This window comes from Sus scrofa, chromosome 6 (assembly GCF_054392235.1).
Source record: "Sus scrofa isolate SSC_HxYL_T2T_F1_AM1 chromosome 6, Sscrofa_HxYL_maternal_Yorkshire_Landrace_v2.0, whole genome shotgun sequence".
In the NCBI taxonomy this organism is placed as follows: domain Eukaryota; kingdom Metazoa; phylum Chordata; class Mammalia; order Artiodactyla; family Suidae; genus Sus; species Sus scrofa.
This window is the reverse complement of record NC_139388.1, coordinates 142,500,158-142,515,896: the sequence shown is the minus strand read 5'-3', so window position 1 is coordinate 142,515,896 and position 15,739 is coordinate 142,500,158. Positions and strand designations below refer to the sequence as shown.

Sequence of the window (15,739 nt, the reverse complement as noted above, 5' to 3'; positions counted from 1 at the left end):
GTGGATCTGTTCTATTGTTTTTTTTTTTTCTCTTTGTCTTCAGTCATCATGTCTTATTTTGCCTTGATATTTTTTTATTGCGCTTCAGATCTTGGGTATGAAGAGCTAGAAATAACTTAAGGCTCTGGATTATATCTTCCACCAGAGAGGATTTAGTTTTGCCTTTGACTGGAAGTTAGGTCAGGGGAAAATCAGCTTAATTCAGTCAGGCATCAGATTCCACAAGGGCTGGTATAATTCTGGGTCACTACTCCTTAAAATTAGCTTTTTGGGATCCCCCAAAAGCCTGTGTCTTGTTTTGTTTCTGTTGTTTTTAATTAGGACTTTTCTTCAGTGGTCCCTGCTCTTTCATATTGTTCCCTACCTCCCAGAAAAGTCTTACCCCTGAAAACTCTGCTAAACTTCTCAGCCTCTCAGCACTCCTTTTCTTTTAAAATTGTTACTAAACTTTGGAGAAATAGTAGCCTCATTTTATTTCCCTCCTTCTCTGGAACTTGATTTTGCAAGTTCTCACTAACTTGATATCTTTCAAACGCCTTGAAAGATTTTTAAATATTTCAAACAGATTTTAAAAAATTTTGTGCTCTCAGAGGAAGATTTGGTTTGAGGCAACATAGTCCTTGCTGAGAGTGGAAACTTCATTTTTAAGGTTTGGTTAAAGAAAAAAATCAGAGTCTATACCATTGTTGCTATTTACTTACACTAGGATTAAAATTGTGTGTGTTCACATGAATGACTGTAGTGTTGCCTGAGTCTAATGTGTTTTGATGTATGTTTAGGGAAGAGGCAGTTAAGCATTGATAAATGAGAATTTGGGGCAGGGGTCATCCTATTCAGGCACCCTTATATGAAAGCAGCAGCTCTGCAGATGAAGCTCACGTGTATTTCTAGCAGCCGGGTAAAGTGCAGTGAATGGGGTATGGATGGAGGACATAAAAATGGCAAAAGCTTGTGGCCCCAAATAAAGATTTTGGGGCAAACCATTCCCGGATTCATATTTAATACTATCCTCACTATGCTGAATAAGTTAATGTTCCTGCTGAGGTCAGTGGAGTGAGTGTAGCTTGGTGCCCTCAGCTGTAATAAGTACTGAGAGAACATTGCCTTGGATTGTTTTTGTTTGTTTTTAAATCAGTTTTATTTACCCTACAAAACTGATCCACAAATTTCTTTCTATTTTGTAGCTCATTCACCAACAACTCTTGGACTCCAGCCCTTGTTACCCCATTCAATGACACAACTGCCAATAAGTCATACCTAATTCCTTTTTTTCAGGGATAGAAATGATTAAGGATATAAACTTGTCACTTATTATGTATAAAATACCATTGAAAAGATATTAATGTTAATTTTTTATTTAACACCCAAAGCATTTCCAACATCATTTTGCTGCCCAGGTATGTATCTCTAGTTGGCCTGCAAGACACTTTTATTGATGCTTCATTTTTTGTAAAACTTATGTTTACAAGAGGAAAACAAATCAAAACTTTTTTTTTGTATTGTATGGAAATAGTTCACTCGAGTGTGTATCTGTTAATTTATTTGTCATCAAAAGAGCACTTTGCCTAAAAGAAAGGACTGACAAGTGTGCAAAATGTTTACAATCCTTTGTGAAACTGTAGTTTATCATTAGTTTGTACCTGTAAGTTATTGTTATAAATATTACCTGTATTTTTTGGTTATATACAACTTTATACTTTGAAGCTTGTATCTGTGAATTTGCAACTGAAATTTATTTTGCCAATGTTCTCTGAATGAACTGAATAAAGCTTCTGTTGTAGCATGCCATGCAAACACATTATTGTGTTTGTGGTTGATGAATTATAGCTGTAAATAACAATATAGTTTAATAGGCCCACCATTCTAAGTTTATTAAACATTTTCCATTCTTGTGAAAGTTTCAACCAATTTATCCTTTGTGTGTGTGTGTTTTCAGCAGTAAGTTGACTTTAGTCTCTTTCAAATATAATAACTAAAAGTTATTTTGTTTTGAGCTGTGTTGTGAGTACATTTTAATATGAAACTTATTCATAGATGATTGCACTTCAGAAAAGAATACATGAAAATATCTAGTTTGCCAAGTTGTCTCTTTTGAACTAGCTAATAAAATTAATGTGAAAGAAGGGGCAGAGCACTCTTCAGAATGACACGTTGGGGTGTCCCAAGTCAGAAATAAGTGTGGGTCATAAGAATATATTTCTGAGGGTTGAAAAAGGAGGACTAGAAATATTTGGAGTTTGTGATCAACGTTTCTAGAGCAGAGACTCTTTACTTTTTCTTCCTAGTGAACCCTCTTTAGGGATTGTGATTCTGAGAGCTGAAATCTAAACCTCAGGACTTTATCCTATGTAGCAGTGGACACTTGTCTCGGAATCACAAAAGTAAGTAGTGCCACCCTCATTAATTTTCGAATTTAAAGAATTTAATCACTACTCATTTCTTGTCTTTTACGTACCTATCAGGAAAAAAAAAAAAGGTAGTGAGAAAAAAATTCTTAAGAATCTTAAGTTTGAGTCTTTGTTTAACTGCGCAGATTCACATCTGGATGAGGACTGAAAGTAATAGTGGAGTATTTGTAATTCTATTCTAGTAATCATAAATGCAACCAGAAAGCTATCACATGGATGTCAGTAACTTACTATCTGCCTCAAGCCAGAAGCAGCAAACCTAAGTTTCACTATGGGAGAAAGGAAGAAAAAAGTTTTGTTTTACTTACTTTTTTTTTTTTTTTTAAACTTGCTGCTCCAGTTAGAATTCTTTTGGCTAAAAATGAAGAACATAGCCAATAGTCACTCGATCTGATGTTGTGAAATTGATGCTAACTAATCTCCTTGGGTTTTTGTCTACCTGTCCAAAGCACGAAGTGGTGAGGTCAGCTTTACCTTTACCAGATGTGGAGGAAAACTCTTGTAGTCTAGCCAACATCGACACTGTTAGCAACTTATAGTATTTCCCAGCTGCATATGGTTGGCTCCGTTTAGCTGGGGAGGTGCTTGATTGTGAGTATTTCTTCTCCTCTCTCGTCTCTCCTGTGCTCACCATCTTCTCCCTGTTTCAGAGAAATTTACAAACCACATAGCTACCCTTTTTAGTTCCAAAGGCAAGTGACCAAAGCTGAAGTAAAACGTCCATAACAGAAAGGTTCAAAGCAGTCATAATACTTAATATATCCTGCATATAAAGTTGTTAATAATGAGATGAATAAGAAAGTACTAAAAATGTATATGTGATACCAACATGGGGCTATGTTTTCACTTCTGTCAGTGAAACTCAGAGGTTCTAATTTTATAACTTAGAATAGGGAAGAATTGAAGTATTTCCATATCAGTAATTCTCAGTGTAAGCATGCCAGCACAGTACTTATTTGCTTGAAACTGGGGGTGACCAAACAACTTCTGTGAGGATTGGTTGAAGACTTTTTATTGTTGGATTAGCAAAGACCTGGGTAGCAAGTAAGTTATCTCTTAGGCATTCAGAGATTCATGAACTGTAAGAGGGTTGAGACAACTTTTTTGCTCTGCAAATCAATTGAGTCACCAATTCAGACATTAAAACTGAAGTCTCACTAAGTCAATATCCTTAAAGGGATTCTTGTTAGTAAGACAAGGTAGCTTTAACATGTAGTAGAAATTATACATTATGCAAATGTCATTCTTAAAATTCCTCATGACTTACTTTAAATTATAAGTACATCTGTTTTGAGTATCTCCTAAAGTATATTGTTAGAATTATAGTTCATGGTTTTAAAAATTGTTACAAGCATTTGAAAACTTATAGCTGTACTATTTCTTGACTTGGTAAACTATATAATTACACTAGTAGCATTATAAGACTAAGTGGGATCTTGGGACTGTGTAATGGCATGGAGGACTTGACTTTACCTGTTAGTAAAAGAAATTATTCTATTATTTAGAGCAGGAAGTCATTTGAATTGAAATATTCAAAAATATATTAGCCCAGAAAAAATTCTTAGTGACCTCCACCCCAGGATATAAAGAAACTGAAATTAGCACTATTTGATTTTGCTCTTTTGAAATACAACCAAATTTTTTGAGAAGAAATGGATCTAAATTCAAAACAAGTACACTAGATAATGTCTGATAACTATTTGCTTAGATTCAATCACACAGTAAAAACCATTTTATAGCCTCTTTTTCCCCTTTAATATAATAACCATCTTTCCAAGTGAAATACTCATCTACCAATATCATTTTATTTGATAATTTGGATAAAATATTGCTTGGATAAAACATTTTATTAGATATGTAGATTGTTTCTAATTTTTCATTGGAATGAATATAATCTAACATCGTGAGTGAGCATTTTCAGTATGTCCTGAGAGCCTTAGATGTATTTTGTTTAATGTTCACAGCCGCCTCATGAAACAGCTTCTATTATTATTACCCTTATTTTATAGACATGGAAATTTAAAAAGGAGTATGTCCAGTATCTCAGCGAGAAGTAACAAAGCCAGGATTTTAATCTAGCAGCTCAGTGACTCCAGATACCATACTCTTAACTTCTACACTTTAAGCATTTACTATTCTAGGTAACACAGATGAGCATCTTCACAGCCAGATTTTTATCCTCATCCTTATTTCCCAAGTATGAATTCATAGAAGTGCAGTAGATACGCATGGAGAGTTTTAAGACTCTTGAAAATGCGTCCATTGTTCCCAGGGTGCTACACTAATTTACGTCTCCACCAGCATTGTTGGAGGTGTCTTCCAGAGGACTTGTCTATCTTGACCATGAGTGGAATTAATATCAATGGTTTTTCCGATATGATAGTCAAAAATATAATTTTTAAAGCCTTACTTATTACTTGATAAGAAATTGTAGTTTACGTTTCAGAGATCTAGTTTCTTGTAAAAGGGGTAATGAAGTTAAACAGAAGCACCACCTTTATGACCTTTTTTCCTTCAGTTGTTCTGCTTATATGGCCAAGTGAACATTCTTTAGGATTTGTTCAGCCAAGGTATCATTCACTGGATATCAAATATTTTACTTTAGCACCTGAAACTCTTTATAACAGCAGATTTATTAGCTTTGTTGATGACTTTATTGGTATCTTCATTGTCAAGGCCCTTCATGCTTTTCAAACACGTTTCTATATGTCATCATGTTCCCATTCAGCAGATAGGGGAATTAAAATTGAAGGAACTTTGGTTAACATGATTAGGCCTTTGGTTTTAGTATGCAAGAGTTCTCCAGTGCATTGGATTATTTTTATATAGAGCTCTCAGGAGAATAAATGTGTAAGTGGTTCCCAATCACTTGAGTTTCATAAGCAACCACAAAGAAGATAGACTTTCATAGGCTTAGAGGGTGTGAAGACCCTTGCAGAAAACGCCCTTCTCCCTTTGTAATTGTGTCAGCAGTACTTACTAAGGGTCTACCAAGAATCTCTACTTGGTGGGGGCTGAGAGCACAGTTTAGAGGTGGACTCTGTGTGTGTGTGTGTGTGTGTGTGTGTGTGTGTGTGTGTGTGTGTGTGTGTGTATGTGTGTAGGGGATATCACAGGACGAAAGGAGGGAGGGAGGATAAGTAAGAAATGGTTTGAAAAAGAATGGATATCTGTATAACTGATCCACTTTGCTGTATACCTGAAACTAACAACAACTATACTCCAATAACATTAAAAAAGAAAGAAAGAAATATGGGATAATGAGTCCTGGGAGGGACTTGCTTTCCTATTGCATTCACAGTGTAATGTGGTAAATACTCTGTTGATTGAATGAGGTTAGTGGGAAAATAACTAGAATAATACTCATGCTTGAACATCCTAGGATAACTTCAAATCCCCAAAGAACTCTTCTTAAATTCGCAAAATAATCTTCTTTCAGCAAATATCTTTTATATTCCTTTTGCATTTTATATTCCTTTTTATACCGCTTAGCATGTATAAAACACCTGATTTTAGTTCTAACACCAAAGAACTGTGTAACTAGGACACTTAGCCTCCCTAGATACCGGTTTCTTTGACAGTAAAAGGAAGATTTTTATGAGGCTATCGTGAGACGATAAATGGAGAAGATACGGTAAAAACATGATCAATTAATTTAGTAGGGTGGGGCTAGTGTCAGGAGATCAGGCAAACAAGGCTGAGCTGTTAGAGCACCAGAAGTCTGGCAAGCACTGCCCTACCCCAGGCAACCCCAGGAGGACAGTGCTCTATCCATTCCTTTAAATAAAATCAGAGGTGGAGCATCTGTACCGGTAATGAGTTCCATGTTCTCAAATGAAGTTTTCCTCTATCTCAACCTCAGCACAAATGGAAAATGTCTGTTCGCCGTCCACATAAACTTCCCTTCTTCATCTTAAAGAGTTTTTCAGGCAGGTAGAGATGTCACCTTCTGTGATTTGGGTATAGAAAATCTTTATGTAATTTATCTTCAAGAGGTGATATATTTGCAAAAATACTTTTTAAACCTAAAGGAATGATAATGCTGTATTTGAAAATGGAAATCATTGTTACAAATTCAATTTCAAAATATTTATTTCCTGGAATGAGGGTGAAATCTCTAGAGAACCAGCACTAGTTATTAGCTCATTTCTTTGAGATGCACTGAAATGAGTGTTCTACTTTGCCAACACGGTTCTGAACCAAAAAATTTCGTCTTTAGTTGAAACTCCTCCAAGTGAGACCATGTGCAATTCTTAGTTCATCATTTATCTTTCGGAACATAGCTTGGTGCCTTTTATGACAATGATTAAAATACATCTCAGGAGTCTCTCTGGGCAAAGCTGGCTTCCCTAATGCCTAAGCAGAGCTTGGCACTTGTTAGAGATTAGTAATGGAAGGGAGGTGAGAGAGGAATCAGGAAAATTCTGACAAAGACATAGATCCCACCTTCCGATGGGCTAGCATTCCTGTTCAGATGGAAGGGAAAAGACTGTGGTGTAAGTGGAGGCAGCCTGAGTCTGCCAGGAATTCATTAGTTCTCAGCTCACATAGAGCTGGGGACAAGGTGCCAGGCAGTAAAGAGGGCAGAGTTAACATGGTGCTGAGTTGGCTTAGCTTTGGTGAGTCAAAAGAGAAGTTGTCACCTCTGTGTGTCATTCGTCTACTAGAATTCTACCCAGAGAGCAGACTTCTGGCCTCAGTGAAGCATGAGTTTTTTCTGATCTGTCACAAGCATGTATGGAAACTGCATGGTGGTACCCAGGGCTACAGAAGCCACGTAATGGACAAAACCAAGACAAGGAGAAGCACTGCAAAGACCTTGAAGTCATATAGCTTGAAGTCCTGGTTTTGCCACACCCTTCTGGTGTGACTGTTGTAAATTATTGAGCTATTCTATGCCTTAGCTTTCTGATACACAAAACAAAATAATAATAGCACCATTTCCAAATGGTTATTTTGAAGATTCAATAAGACAGTACCTCTAAAGTATTTAGTAAGGTGTCTGCTGCATAGTAAAGCCTGAATATTATCTATTAAATATTATTTTGGGGTAAAATCTTATCACTAGAGGGGAAAAAAATGCCACCAGCCTTTACATTAGTCTTCCCTCTCCCTTCTCTATTTCTTTTTGTAGCTACTGTTCATTTTGCAAGACCCACCTCAGGCAGCATCTCCTCCAGGAAGCCTTCCCTGGTTGTTCCCCATCCCCCTATGGGTCATCTGCCATGTTTGTGTTCCTATTATTTCCTCAAAAAAAGTTATCCCCGTACTTCACATATTTTATTATAATTATTCTTTCTCAAGTAGAAGAGGACACTGAGGTCACTCACAGAGGAAACGCTTTATCAAGGCTCACTGCATGATGCTGGCTGAAGGGGTGGCCTTCCTCTGCTGCCACCTCAGCCTGACCTGCACCAGGGCGCATGGAAGGTTTCTGACTTGGATGGACCTGTTTCTTGTTCTCTTTAGCTAAACAGAACAGACAGTTGGGCCATTATCGAGTAATTCAGGCAAGAGAAGCAGCCAAAGCACATGTTTTTATCGGAGTTACCCAAATTGGCTGACTCCCCAGCCTGCAGTTACTGAGTAATTGCTCAATCTTCCACTTGGCTTTTGCTGTGTAAATGTGGCCGCAGAGTCTCTTCACTTAGGTAAAGTGGCTCCTCCCATCCTCTATCTAGTAGAGCTTAAAACGTAAAATTTACCTCTTGCCATGCCCATGCTAGCCATTCCAGTCATCAGCTGACCTTGCTCTAGCAGTCTTTACAGTGAGCTAAAATGTTTGGCTAGGGGGTTGGTAATTTTTTTTAGATCTGTGTTCTGGATAATCAACTCTTTTTTTTTTTTGATATGAGAGAAGAGACCATGGACATACAGGATACACACACTTACACATGCACAACTCCATTGTAAGTTTTACACGCTAGAAGCCATCTATATTTTGGCCATAGGTTTAGGAAATTCCTTTCTTAAGAATCTGTGGCATGTCTCACTGCAATTAGGGAAAGATTACAGGGTTTGGGGTCAGGCAGAGCCTTGTTCCAACCCCAGTCTAGTCCAGCCGTACTACCTATGTGACCTTAGGCATGTCACTTAACAGTTCATCACATGCTATTTTTTACCCTTGAAATGTCTCTAGAATCCACTGACTTCGTATTTATCTTTAAGCACTCACTCCTAGTTTATGCCACTATCTCTCATCGGGGCTGTTAAAACATATACGCAACTAGGTTTTCTGTGGTTTGGAGGGCACTTATCATCAGGTGGCCACCAGCACCCCCTTACTTTTTGACCTTGTTTCCTACCCTTACCCTGCTCGCTTGCTCACTTCCAGCCACACTGGCCTTCTGGGCCACAGGTAAGTGGACAGGATAAAATTGTGCTTAGGGATTGTGTTTGGAATAAGTCACATCAGGTCTGCCATTTTTTGACTGACTGTGATAAAGTTGCTTCATCTCATGCAACCTGTTTTCTATAAATGAGCATACCACTACCCTCTTTATAGGGTTACTGTGAAGATTATAAGAGATAGAAAATATAGGGCAGTTAGCACCATAAATCAAGAAGTGGTGGCAGCTACTGGAATTAGGCGTAAGACAAGTTGGAGAAAGAAGGGAGAGGACGCTCTCAAGTGGGGAAGCAGCATTAGAGCTTTCCCTAAAACATTAGTACAGAATAATCCTCGCCCTCACAACCAGGTCTTCAATTTCAGGCCCAATTTCTGCTGAAGTCCAGCTTTTCCTTTTGATGTTCTCAGTAGAAATATTTACGTTCCTAACTCTCACTTAGCCATCTAAATGCATGGCTGATCTCTCCTGCACAGCCACTCTCCCAGACCATGACTCTATTGCTCTGGTTTAAAGGAAGCCAATCCCTCAAAGAATTTATTCCTCTGAAGCCAGATTGATCTTGATTGCTTTTCATGGCCCTTCTCCAAGTTCTCCATATCACTACTCAGTTGTGGGTCTCATTGAATAAAGGCTCCACTAATGCGAGGGGGGAGCTCCCAGTGAAATTGGCTCACTTTTCGGGTTTATGGTGCTTCCCTGGTTTCACCGCTCGCAGAACTCTGGTAACCTGACAACTTTGCCAACCCCATTTTTGCTTTTTCTACAGATACTCCAAGGCCACACTTCTCCGTGGCCAAAGAAATGGCTAGTGGTTGCTGTTCAGACTCTCACCTTTGTGTTATCATGTATCCATGCTAATGCAATGTCTTATAGTTGCTAAATAGTTTTTCTCTGTTCAGCTATTAAGTTCAAGGCTTCATTGATCCTGGGTCAAGAATTTCTTCTGGAATACTGAGTCTAAGATAAGTAGATCTTAGACCAGGCATTTTCTACAGTAGTTGGAGTTTTATTAAGCAAGCTAAATGAGAAAATAATATGAAATTGTGTTTAATAGCCCAGGGAATTTGGTTATGCTACCCATTGGGCCCAAGTTATAGCCCAGAATTACTCAGCTAGCCAGCAAATCAAGGAAAAATACAAAGCTTCTGATGAACTATATCACTAGCTTTTAAAACGTCCCCAAATTTACCATATTATCTAGTCTTTCAGAGAACCTGTGGATTGCAGAATCTGCAGAGAGTGCTTTAAAGTTGTTGAAACAGGAGTTCCTGTTGTGGCTCAGTGGTTAACAAATCTGACTAGGTAGGAACCATGAGGCTGCGGGTTCGATACTTGGCCTTGCTCAGTGGGTTAAGGATTCGGTGTTCCCATGAGCTGTGGTGTAGATCACAGACACGGCATGGTTCTAGCATTGCTGTGGCTCTGGTGTAGGCTAGCAGCAACAGCTCTGATTAGACCCCTAGCCTGGGAACCTCCATATGCCGTATGCCATATGCCGGGAGTGGCTCTAGAAAAAGGCAAAAAGACAATAAATAAATAAATAAATAAATAAATAAATAAAATTGTTAAAACATAACTTTACCATACACATTTTTTTACCAACTAATGACTAAAAAGAGTTGCACATTTTAACTAGTACTCTAATTCAGTAGTTCTCAAGTTTTAAGATACTAAACAGTCATCTGAAGAGTAGAGAGATATTAAAAATGGTGATTCCTAGGGATTCTGATTTGCCACATCTGGGATGGGGACCAGAAATCCCTCCTATAGGCGCCTTAAGGGATTCTTCACCGGATGGTCAGAGATCATACTTTTGAGAAATGCTGGGACAGTAGGAGAGAAGTAAAACAGCAGTATCCTGATGAATGATTTTGCCTCTGCAGGTGCCAATTCATACTGTGCTTACCCTCATTAAGCTACTGTATATTTATCGAGGGTCTGCTGGATAGGGTAGGGGGAGGCTTAAAGACATTATGTTCACTCCTCACAACAATAACACAACAGTTATTTTTATTCCCACTTTGTAGATGATAAAACTGAGGTTCAACAAGGCCAAAAAATCTTTCTGGTAGTCTGGAATTTGAACCCAGCTCTTAGATTCTTTTTCCACTGTACATGATATAGTAAAGGTTAAGGAAGTGAGATGGGTGTCCTAGGAGCAAACCAACCAAGGCACACTCAGAGCTAAAGGAGCCCTTGGGATTTACAAAATTGAAGTAGCTAATCAGGTCTATTTTCTTTGCGCCAGATATCCTTTTTGCTGATTTTTTTTTCTTTTTATCGCTGCACCCGTGGCATATGGAAGTTCCTAGGCCAGGGATTGAATCCAAGCCACAGCTGTGACCTGAATCGCTGATCCTTTAACCTACTGTGCAGGGTTGGGGATCGAACCCGCAACTCTGCAGTGACCCAAGCCACTGCAGTAGGATTCTTAACCCACTGCATCATGACAGGAACTCCCTGTTTTTTTTTTTAATTCCATGAAATCTTTGACCGTGATGCTATTTGGCATTACCCAGTTGCCAAAATGTGAGTCAGTCTTCTGGATGAATGTACTTGGTACCCCACATCCACATATTGTCAAATGTTCAGACATTTTGGCTAGTCCCAGAGACACTGGCTTGAGCCTAGTTTTCTAATTTTCAGGTAGGAAATCTGAGTCACTAAGCAGCCAAGAGGTAGGGCCAATTTTTTTTTCCTTTAGTATATTTTTTCTGTCTGGTGTGCTAACCTACATGGATCTAACCACTTCTTCCAAAAATGGTAAGAAACCAGTACACGTGGTGTGGTCAGAGGTCATCCTCACATGAGAATCCCTTTCCCAAAGTGGTTGACAGCTGGAGATGAAAGGAATCAGTGTTAACAGGCATGTCTCTGTGCCCCAAGAAAAGATTGCTCAAGCTGAAGCCGTAACATTATGCTTTACTTTGCTGTTTTAAATTGTGCTGTGCTTTCGATATGATAAAGTTTTGTGTGATTAGGAAGACAGCAGTAGGAAAAGATTGCTGTCTTGTCTCAGAATTCAGTTGATGCCTTATAAGATTTCCCTCCCCTTCATTTTGTCTTTTCTCTAAAGAAAGAATGGTAATCAGGGTGACAAAGTCTGTCTTAGGCACTGAATGGCTAAGAGAGGAGCATGGAGAGTCTGAGGCTTTACTAGTGACCAAATAGAGCAGCTTCAGCTCCTACACTGAATGTTGAGCCATCATCTTGGCAGAATGATCAGTGTTTGTGTAGGGCAGGAGATCCTGCACTGGAAACTTCAGGGATGCTCTGATGGAATAATGCAAAGAGATTTGTACAGCAGCTGCTTGTCTCATCCCTGGACTTGCCAAAGCTTCCCCCATCTTTCATCTCTTGAGGCACAAGAATTCCTCTCTTGCAACAGTATTTTAACCCTGTTTTAACATCCTTTTCCATCAAATAGAGTTTTACAGTCTAATTTTGTTACCTTATACTGAAACTGTAACAAACTATACCGCATATCACAACTATCTGGATAGCTTCTTAGAGACATGTGGGACCATTACATTAGTCCTGAGACCCTCTGACAGTCACACTTGAATATATTTCATGAGTTATTTTACCCTTGTAAGTCTGGGCCTAAGAGCTATTGCTCAAACAGATTTCCAAAGAGAATAGGGATAATTTTATTGTAGCCACTGTTGAATTTGTCCATCCAATTTCTTTTAAAGCTTTCTTTGACAGACATAACTTTTACCCATGGTGAAATGAGGAGAAACTGGCTGGATAAAAAAGCTTATCTCTGCCAGTGTAAGTTTTTCCCAAATCTCCTGTGCTTCATTTCATTTTCCATGAATTCTGGGTATGAAAGTCCCATTATTTCCCTTACCCAGGGTCTGAGACTCAGCAGGAATTTTGGTAGGGACATATTTTCCTGAGCATCTGCCTGAATTCTCCTGCCTTGAATACTTTTTAATCTCTCTTCTTTTTGTCATGCTCACAGATTCAGTGCCTTGCAGAATGCTGGAACAGTCTTTGGAGATCATCTCATCCCATACTCTGAGTCCAAACTCCCCTCCCTTTCCGCTTTTCTTTAGAAACTGAAACAAAAATAATCAGTTTGAGGCCCCCTGCCTGAATCTCGGAACATCCCAATGTTCTGCTAAATGATATGCTTGCCAGTGGTGCTCCCAAGTCTTCATGACACTGCCTGCTTGTACCTCACAATAACTCAACTAGAAACCCTAACATCAAACTCTGAATCTCTGTTTCTTTTCAGTGCAGTCTCTTTCTTTTGAAGAAAAGGCTCTATCATTAAGACTTGATTGTAAGCATCCTCAGTCTATTCTGGGAACCTTTTGGGAACCTCCATTTCCACTGGGGAAGGCAAGACCTCAAGGGAAGAAAAAACAACACAATATTACTACCTGACATTTAATGAGCACTTATTATGTGCCAAGCACTATATGTGTTAACCATTCTTCAATCCTTCCTATATCCATAAGTTAGTTATTAGCATCCTGTTCTTGTATTTGAGGAGACTGAAGCTTAAGTCACAATGCTTGTAAGTGGAAGAGACAGGATTTAAATCCAGGCAATTTAACTCCAGAATATACATTCTTAATTGTTACACTATCCTGTCTCCACAATACTGAGGTGTAAATAAGAAACCGTCTTGTTACCAACTCAAGGAATTAAAAAAAGGATCTAATCTTTTAAATATTCTAATGAGACCCTGTCCTCATCATAAGTGTGCCCGTCTTCCTTCCTGTCGTGGTAGCTTCTAGAATCCCAGTTGTACTTCCTTAGTCTAAGGAGTTCTCTATTAGTATGGCTCTGGAGAGAGAATACTTTTTGTTCAGTTGAAAACTCCCATTCTTTTGGCTTCTGTGCCGCATCATCACTGAAACATTGATAGCCTAGTGATTTGGTTATAAACCCCAACTCCCTAGCCTGGTGATCCTAGAGCCTCTTAAAACACTGGTCCACTGAAGAAGGGTGGTGACATCAGGCCCGTGCTTCTGTCCCTGGTGTAGCTGGGGGTTCTTCTAGTGCAGAGGAGAGGAGGATGCCTCTTTTCTGATTCCCTCTCCCTGGATGTACTCAGCTGTGGAACCTCCCTGCCCACATAAAAACAGGTTCTCAATCATTTTATATGCTAGATTTTATCGCTTCTTTATTTTACACACACTTGCATGTGCATACACATGCACACGTGTGCGCACACATACACCCTGCAGTCATTTTCCCCAAGACACCTTTGCAAGAGGCTGGAGCCTAGAACCAGCTCCTTCCCTAACTCTGCATTCTAGCCCTGAAATCTCAGCCTCAAATTCCACCCTATTTCCTGTTTTATGATAAATCACATTCCCTCTCGAGAAGTACCCCCAACAACTCCTTATTCAAGGTGGGACATGGTAAAGTGCTGCAGTGCATGGCAGCCGATGGACTGTGTCTTCACTCCTGGTTTTCATAAGAAGGAACTTTTTCTGTACACATCTGGCTGATTGCCTAGCCTTTATTACTCCCTGTAGAAATCAAGACACTAGATGAATGAAGTTGGGAGGAGTGATTGGAATGGCTACCCTCCTCATTCTGTTTTCACTCTGGAGCCAGCTGCCCTCAGGGAATGGATATTCTGCTCAGGTATCATTAGAGAACTTGGCTTATGGAGCAGTAGCAACAGGCTGCCTAGGAATAGGCCCTGGGATTAAACAGATTGGGTCATTCAGTCAGAGGCAACAGAGAGCTCTAACCATCCCCCATGTGGGGCTCCTCCTGTGTTTACTCCATGAGGCAGTAGTTTACTCCTCCTGTGTTTACTCCATGAGGCAGTAGTTGTCATTTATCAAAAGTGTCCCCAAGACCCATGTGTTATCTCATCCAACCCTCAAAACATCCCTGAAGAAAATACTCTTCCTGTTTCCACCTAAAAATGAGGGAATTAGAAGCTCTCTGGTGGCCTCATGGGTTAGGAGTCCAGCATTATTACTGCTCTGGCTGGGGTCACTGCTTAGCATGGGCTCAGTCCCTGACTTGAGAACTTCTGCATGCTGTGGGCATGGCCGAAAAAATGAGGGGATTGGAGATTAGACTGGTCAAGTGATTTACCAAGGTCACACAGCTGCCCTCATGCAAGTCTTTAGGGAAAAAACTTAGATGTGAGCACCTCATTGGGGAGGGGTTACAATTCCAGGGAATTATATAAATGAAAAAAAAAGAAGTGAAGCAAGGAAGGAGGGAAGCAGATTCAAAGTGGTGCTTTACTATCAGCTTTTCTCCAGAGCTCTCTGCTTGGTCACATGGGGTTCTTGGGACATCCACATGGAACCACTGTATCAGAACACCCCATCATGGAGAGGGAGAGCCTGCAGTTTATCTGCTGGCTCCTTCATATATACTATCTTTTCATCCACATCTGTCCCATGTGGCATTTATATTTCTGTGCTTCCATTTTGTCACCTGTCTGCTCTTGGCAACCATTCTGAGAAGACAGTCTCGTGGGTCCCATCAGTCGAGCCTTGGTGCTGCAGTCATTGTGACTTCTCCCACAAAGGGCTCAATGCAGGCAGAGACCACAGGTGGCGTCAGAGGGAATGACCTGGGCCTTATGTGGTTGAGTTGCCAAGAAGGTTGTGAGCACAAAAGATGATCCTGGTACAGTAGTAAGTGGTGGGGCAGAGTCAAACCAAGGACAGTGCTTTTCCAAATAGAGCCCGATCTTGGGTCCACTTATGCTATTGTTCATATTCAAGGAGTTACCAACCTCACTCAAGGAAATTCAGTTCAACATTGTGCCAGGTACTATGAGGAGTGCCAAGATGGGATCTTTATCAGTCATGGTTCTTCAGAGAAACAACAAGTGGGATACACACACACATACATATATTTGTGTGTGTGTGTGTGTGGGTGGGTGTATGAGAGAGATTGATTTTAAGAAATTGGCACACATGATTGTTGAGGGCTGGCAAGTCTGAAATCTATAGGGGAGATCAGCAGTTTGGAAATTCAAATAAT

At 39.7% G+C, this 15,739-nt stretch overlaps 1 protein-coding gene across 15 annotated transcripts in view; it reads left to right on the top strand.

Moving 5' to 3' along the window:
- Positions 1-15,739, top strand: part of LHX8 (LIM homeobox 8) — a 55,194-nt gene that overhangs the window by 25,838 nt on the left and 13,617 nt on the right. For 7 of the 15 annotated variants that reach the window (XM_005653422.4, XM_021093268.2, XM_084958149.1 and 4 more), the window contains one exon: positions 1,185-1,908. In XM_005653422.4, the coding sequence (XP_005653479.2) occupies positions 1,185-1,261 (77 nt within the window). In that variant the 3' untranslated portion in view covers positions 1,262-1,908. 15 annotated transcript variants of the gene reach the window in all.